Source organism: Gadus macrocephalus, chromosome 17 (genome assembly GCF_031168955.1).
Source record: "Gadus macrocephalus chromosome 17, ASM3116895v1".
Classification (NCBI taxonomy): domain Eukaryota; kingdom Metazoa; phylum Chordata; class Actinopteri; order Gadiformes; family Gadidae; genus Gadus; species Gadus macrocephalus.
In genome coordinates, this window is record NC_082398.1 from 11,351,707 (window position 1) to 11,359,544 (window position 7,838).

Consider the following 7,838-nt stretch of genomic DNA (forward strand, 5'->3'; position numbering starts at 1 on the left):
GATGTTTTTATAAAAAACAGTGCTTTTTATTTATGTAATACTGTGGAAAAATAATTACATACCATTTTTAAAAAATACGGACGATAATGAAATAAAAAAATGAGTTGATAACGCTTGTTGTACATCATTTGAACGGTCTGCTACGAAGAACAGTACAAGAAGTTAAACACTGGATTATTTTCCTAAATTCAAAGACACAATAATACAGGTTACAGTCCTACCAGAGGTATAAAAGTATTGTAACAGGAAGGTGGGAGACGCTATATGAAGATATGCTGAAACACACACACACACACGCACACGCACACGCACACGCACACACACACACACACACACACACACACACACACACACACACACACACACACACACACATATGGATATCATATGAATACAATAGATTTGTACTAACCCTAGTAGGGCACGCGTGTGTGTATGTGTAGGCCTATGTGTGTGTACGCTTCTCACACATTGCCATCATTCAAACATTTATACTAACACTCTGTACAAATGGGTGCGCACGCAAAGGTGCACACACACTCCTTCTGGGATGTTTCTCATGTCCGCTAGCTCACTCACACACCCATTTACTCACTGATTCCCACAAACACAAACAGTCGCAAAACCTCTACACGTCGATATTGAAGATAATCGCTTTGTTTGGACCTCTCCCTTTTGCACGCATTCTCTGTCCTCCGCGCCGCTAGTCCTGCTGAGCGTGAGGGGTGGATCCCAAAGTGTGTTCTACCACAAGGTTCCCCCCGTCAAAAGGCCACTCAGTTCGCAACTCAGCGTCCGCTCCTGTGTTCGTCCCGGCCCGCTGCGGTCCTCGTAAGGAAATGAGGTCAAAAGGCCAAATAGTTCGGCCAGCACAGAGCAGGGAAAGGGAAGGGGGGAGGGGGTGGCGGGGGTAGCGTTGAAGAAACGTCAAAAGTGTCCGGAATGACTCAACATCCATTCCCTCCACACACACACCCTCCAAAGGCCTGTTTCAATTAAAAACGTAAAAAAAAACGATAACAGATCTTTCTTTCCGGCGAAAATTCGGAAAAAAACACAAAATATCGGATTGTGACGTATGATGGTTGGTGGAGGTTTCTACTGCATATCCATGGTCTAAAGGAGAAGGACAACATCAACACTTGGCACGAGGTTTCTTTAGTCTATAATGACGATATAATGTTCCCCATTTCGACAACCAACTCCCAAATACCCTTCTAACCGAAGTGGGAGAAAAATTCCATCGCAGCTTTTTTCATTTCACTTTACAATTCTTCACTTATTCACTCCTTCCGAGTGTCTTCAGGGAATAGCACCCAAAGACCACTCATTTTACACCCTCAGGTTTAATCATTTGGTCCATATACACGCATAACTATTTCTTTTTTGTTTGTTTTTACAGAAAAATGACAAAAATAGTTCTGCGATGCTAAAAAATAGAATACAAAGCTCTGGTTTGGTGTGCAAATAAAAAGACACAGATTACACACATATATATATCCCATAGATATATAGATATAGATATATATATCTTTATAGATATATAGATATAGACAGATATATATATCTATGGGAAAAACGTCAAAGCATGAATACTGTAAATGCAGTGCAAAATGGCGATGACACCCTCCTCGATCTTTGTGTGATGGCACATGCTGTAGACATGGAAAAAAAAAAAATATATATAAATATATATATATATATATATATATATATATATATATATATATATATATATATATATATATATATATATATATATATATAAACAAAACATGAATCGTGGCCTACAAACACCCTTTCACCGGGCTGAGGTTTCTTCAGATTCAGCTGTACAAGACAAGCTCTTTGACAGTCTCTTTCTCCTGCGCCAGACGTCTCCTCCACAGTCTGAAATAGCATCGGCTAGGCTAACACTTTCCCCCATCCTGATTGTGGCTTGCACTGTCGGCTCTTTTTTAAAGAGCCCGGGTGTGTGTATATATATATATAAGGTAGATACATCGGGAGCGAGGGCATTTCAACGTTTCGTTGAAGCTTGCCGCCTTCCCTGTCTCATTAAGTTGCCACATTTTCATTTGGTCTTTCGCTCTTTTTCTCTTTCTCTCTCTCTCTCTCTCTCTCTCTCTCTCTCTCTCTCTCTCTCTCTCTCTTCTCTCTCCCTCTCGCTCTCTCTTTCACTCTCTATCTCTCTCTCACTCCAGTTCTAAGTTTTTCAACCTTTCTTAATTTCATAGTTAAAGTTAGTTTAATGTGTGTGTGCGTGTATGCGTGTGTGTGTGTGTGTGTGTGTGTGTGTGTGTGTGTGTGTGTGTGTGTGTGTGTGTGTGTGTGTGTGTGTGTGTGTGTGTGTGTGTGTGTGTGTGTGTGTGCGTGTGTGTGTCTGTGCGAGTGTGTCTTGGTAAATTGGTGTTTGTGCATGTTTTTACATTTTGGCTACGTATGTAATGCATCAATATAAGCGTGTCTTCACGAGTGTATGTGCACCAGTTTGTGTGCATGTTTGCGCGAGTCCTAACACTAGATTTACAAGACCCTTCAAGTCCCCGCGTTTCACCCAGGGCACCGCGGGTCTCTCTCTCTCGCTCTCTCTCTCCCCCTGCCTCTCTCCCTCTCTCCCCCTCTCCCTCCCTCCCCCTCACACGTGAGTCTGCATGCGCTGTGTGTGGCGGCTGTGTGAGTACTCGGAGTTCTGCGACGTGTAGGAGAAGCGTGTGGAACTGCCGTACTTCCCCCCCAGTCCCGGAGCCTCCGGCCCTGGCGGGGGTCCCCCACCCAGCCCCCCGGGGGGACCTCCCACGGCCCCCGGCCCCACTCCTCCACCGGGGGCACCGGGACCCAACGAACCGCTGGAGCCTAGACCTCCGGGGCCCATCCCGCTGGGGCCCATACCGCTGGGGCCCATCCCGCTAGGGCCCATCCCGCTGGGGCCCATACCGCTAGGGCCCATACCGCTAGGGCCCATACCGCTGGGGCCATGACCGCTGGGGCCCATCCCACTGGGGCCCATCCCGCTAGGGCCCATCCCGCTAGGGCCCATTCCGCTGAGACCCATCCCGCTGGGGCCATGACCGCTGGGGCCCATCCCACTGGGGCCCATCCCGCTGGGGCCCATCCCGCTGGGGCCCATCCCGCTGGGGCCATGCCCGCCGGGGCCCATGCCGCTAGGGCCGAGGCCAGGCGGGCCCCCCACGCTGTACATCTCGTAGGAGGGCCCGGCCTCCAGCGGGGCCAGGCTGGCCGGGGCGAAGCCCATGCGGTAGGAGGAGTAGTGCGAGGGGTAGCCGTAGTTGTCGTAGGCCAGCTGCTGGGGGCCCGCGTCCAGGAGCCCGCCGCCGCCGCAGTCCCCGGGGAAGTCCCCGGCCTGCTGCAGCGGGGGCCCGGGCGGGGCGTTGCCCTGGGGCAGCTGCTGGTTCTGACCGCCGCCCCTGTCGCCGCCGCCGCCGCCGCTGCCCCCACCGCGGGTGAAGGTGTTGAACTGGGCGTAGCTGATGTGGGAGAGTCTGGAGGGGGGGCGCGGGTCGTAGCAGGCCTGGGGCCGCCCGGGCGAGGTGAGGGGGCCGGGCGGGGGGCCGCCGACGCGCTCCGCGCCGCTGATGCTGCCGCCGCCGCCGCCGCCGCCGCCACCGCCGCTGGCCGTGGCGCCCGAGCCCCCCGCGCTGCTGCTGCCGCTGAGGGAGGTGGCGCCCCCCGGGGTGCCGGAGGGGGAGCGGTAGTCCGAGTACTGCAGGGTGGAGCGGGAGGCCGGGCGGCCCGCCTCGTCGTGGGTGGAGGCGCGGACGTTGTAGTAGCCGTTGGTGGGGTCCTATGGGGGGGGGGGGGGGGGGGTCATGTGTTAGCACGGGGCAGTGGTCTCATAGGGAGTCGAACCCCTAACTCTGGCAGCGCAAACGCCAGTCGGTGCGTGGACGTGCACACAGACACAAGGACCGGAGTCAGATGGAGGCCGTCCCTGGGGTTATCAACCGTCAGGGCAACGCCTCAGTTGGATCAGGCAACGCAATGTATTCCAGAGTCCCGGTTTAGATGTCGAGGCAAGCTCAACTCGAACATCGCCCTTAAGTTTTTCAATTGAATACGATATACTCTTTTGGCAGTTGACCAGCATTTGCTAAATAAATAAATCATCCATTTAAATAAATAATAGATCCAGTTGGGTTCTGGCAGCTGTCACAACGATGTAGCCATCATCTGTGAGGTCTCCATGAAGCATTGCAGGGACAGCCATGGGGGTGTGTGTGTCTGTGTTTGCATGTGTGTGCGTGTGTGTGTGTGTGTTTGTGCGCGTATGTGTGTTTGTGTATGCGTGAATGTGTTTATGTGTGTGTGGGTGCATGCATGTGTTTGTGAGTGTGTGTGTGTGTAAGTGCACGTGCATACGCGCGCATGTATGTGTGCGTGCGTGTTAAGTGTGTGAGTGTGTGTGTGTGCGTTGGTGTTTGAGTGCGAGAGAGGACCACCTCTAGGCGACTGAACACTGACGTAAGGACTAAGTTCTTCGGTCAGTTACTTGAGAGCTCTCAAGTGTTTTTGATTTATATTTACTTCACCACGGCATCTCAGTGGCTCAGCCCCGCTAGTGTTCCTAGTGCATAGGCTATATGTCTTTCAGTATACGCTAACCTGCGGTGCTATGCTACGTATCATTTCCTCTCTCTCTCTGTCAACCGACTTTTCGGTCCGTCTGTCCTGTCTGTCTTATTTTTAGAAGAATTCTGGGAGGTAATTTCTCTGTGGACTTCCCCCCATTCGTCTGAGCGCTGGATGACTAATATAGTAGTTTTCCGTGTAAGTGGGAGTCTGGAATAAAGGAGGAAGTGACCTCATCACACGACCTCATCAGATCCTCTTCTGTTCTTAGAATACATCCACTGTCACATCTTTCAAATCATCCAGGTTGGTTCCCCAATCGTCCAATTTCCAGGACAAAGGCTATCCTAAAAGGAACCTCCTTAACTTTGTGTAACTTTTTACCAACAAACGAAGGTTAAAAATTATCCTTCGGACCGCTTCAAAATGATTGTCTGATTTGTTCAGGTGACGTCCAATTTTATCTCAGTAAAGAGCAGTTGCAAACCCAGTATTGAACTACAGGGTGCGCTGTTGCACCTATGTTCAGTGGTGTACGGTAGTATTCTTTTTTTCCTTACCTTCAAGTCGTACTCCTGGCGGGTGTCTAGCGTTTCACTGCGCATGTCCGACTTGAGCTCGATGTCGTCTTTGAACGGCTGGTTTGACGGAGAGAAAGACACAGAGGGGAGAAACTAAACGGTCAAAAAAAGAAACAGGACGAAAATAAAACAAAATAAAAATAAAAAGCAAATTCAAAGGAAATTAATTGGAATGGAAATATAGGGGGGAGGGGGGATGTGACAAAGGGAAGTGGGTGAGTGTAGAAAAAAAAAAACAGTTGGGAAATCAGGAGAGGAAATGAGAAAAAAAAAAGAAGGAATTCAGTTATTCAATGAGTTTGTTCGCTTAACACATTGAAACACATCAGTTAAATTCCAGTAGGTTTACCTCCCATCTCAATACACCCACACACACACGCTGAACATACGTAAAGCCCCCCACCCGCCCCTTCACCGCTGGGTCTGGTTGTCATGACGACTCACCGAGTACATGGCTTTGACCATGCGTGAGGCGGTAGACACGCTGCCAGAGTCCTCCTCCAAGCTGTGGGTCTCCTTGTTGATCGTCTCCACCTTGATGTCTGGCTTACCCAGGGTGACCCCGCGGCGACCTGGAAGAGAAACACACACACGTTTAAAACAAACACACACATGCACACACACACGCACACACACACACAGGGCAACATCGGTGTCGTGAGGCGGGCGAGTTCAGAGGCTAAGCGTTTTCCATATGGGTTTGCCTAACATTTGTTTTTGTGCTTGTGAGTTCTGACCATAGTAGCAGAGAGGTGGTGAGGTCAAGAAATCTACAAGTAGGCAAACCTAACTTTATATATTTTATCATTTTCGCAGTAACAGACACTTGATGTACTGGCATCTTCAATGCAACTCTGAAACGATGGTAACACATTCGTTTGGAATAAAAAACTGAAGCCCTAAGATAATATTTTATGAAAAATATTAGGCCCAGTTCCCCGACAAAGGGAACTGGGCTTTGCACTGACGTCACCAGCCAAACCACTACCAGCCTCCGCCACCAGGTATCGCTGTTTCCACCTTAAACACCAAACAGACTTAATGAAGCGCAAACTCCGGTGGGACTCACTGCCTTTGCGCTGGCGGTAGAAGATGAGCACGAGCACCAGCAGGCCGAAGAAGAGGAAGATGGTTCCGCCCACCGTCACAGCGGCAATAACCCCGACCGGAGTGTCCTCTGAAGTAAGAGAGAGAGAGAGAGCGAGAGAGAGCAGTCCGTGTAAAAATAATTTACGAGTTAAACTATGCATCTAACTTATCATTAGAAAAACAGACAAAAAACAACAACAACAACAACAACGATCACAGAAACAACCATCCAACCAAAGCACAAAACAAAGAAACAACGCCCAAAGAGCACAGCAACAACAACAACAACAACAAATCAAACAATGCCCAAAGAGCACAACAACAACGACAACAGCAGCCAGCTCAGCCCCGGCCCCGGCCCTGGCCCCGTACCCTTCTCCTCCAGGCTGATGATCATGGTGCCGGGCCCGAAGGCGTTCCAGGCGGTGCAGTTGTAGGTGGACAGGAAGTCGGCCTCCATGATGTTGTTGATGGTGAGGGTGGAGAGCACCCCGGCGCCGTCGCCCGCCGGCCGGCTCTGCTCCACCGTGTAGCGCTCCAGCAGCGTGCCGCGCTCCTTCTCCCACACGTTCTCCTTCCACGCCCACACCTGCACACACACACACACACACACACACACACACACACACACACACACACACACACACACACACACACACACACACACACACACACACACACACACACACACACACACACACACACAATCACACACAGACACATGTGGTTACACACACAGGTCACACCTGCACACACACATTAAAGGCACAAATGGAAATATACATACAGGTTCTTAGAATCACACAGACCTATATAGTATGTATGTATCCATGCATACAGAAACAGACGTACACATACATAAAACATACATGCACAGACACATTTACACACACACACACACAGAAACAAATGTACACGCAGTACACCCAGACAAGTTCATAATTATATATTATGCACATACATAAATAGATACATACATGCAAGCATGCATACATTGGTTATACACATGCATATAGGTCCACCGCATGTGTTTATGAACCTACACAAGCTCACATACACACACACACACACCACAGAAGCACACACACACACACCACAGACGCACACACACGTCATCTTTACATGACATTTAGCATCTAATAAAGAAATGGTGCCACGCTGTTCTGTGTCAGCTAGAGGCAACAACAAGTAGATCAGAAATAACATGTGTGTGACAAACACAACACACACACACACACACACACACACACACACACACACACAGACCCCCTCCCCCCCAGACAACAGCATATACATAGCGCACACACAATCAAAGGCCTCCCATCACTTCCTGCATGGTGTAGCAGATTACTGCCAGGCAGGGTGTCTGTGTGTGTGTTCATGCATGAGTGTGTCTGTGTGTGCGGTTGTGTGTCTATGCGTACGTGTGTGTTGGTGTGTGTCTTCATGTGTGTGTCTGTGCATGTGTGTTTGTGTGTGAATGTGTGTGTGTCTGCATGTTCGTGTGTACATTTACGTGTGTGTGTGTGTGTGTGTGTGTGTGTGTGTGTGTGTGTTTGTGTGTGTGTGCGTGTGTGG

The 7,838-nt window shown here is 49.8% G+C and overlaps 1 protein-coding gene across 1 annotated transcript in view; it reads right to left on the bottom strand.

The window, feature by feature from the left end:
• Positions 1-4: 4 nt before the first annotated feature.
• kirrel1a (kirre like nephrin family adhesion molecule 1a) overlaps positions 5-7,838 on the bottom strand; it is a 20,267-nt gene continuing 12,433 nt past the window's right edge. The window contains 5 exon segments of the mRNA XM_060035903.1: positions 5-3,805; positions 5,151-5,228; positions 5,616-5,743; positions 6,241-6,348; positions 6,633-6,849. Of these exon segments, the coding sequence (XP_059891886.1) occupies positions 2,639-3,805; positions 5,151-5,228; positions 5,616-5,743; positions 6,241-6,348; positions 6,633-6,849 (1,698 nt within the window). The 3' untranslated portion in view covers positions 5-2,638.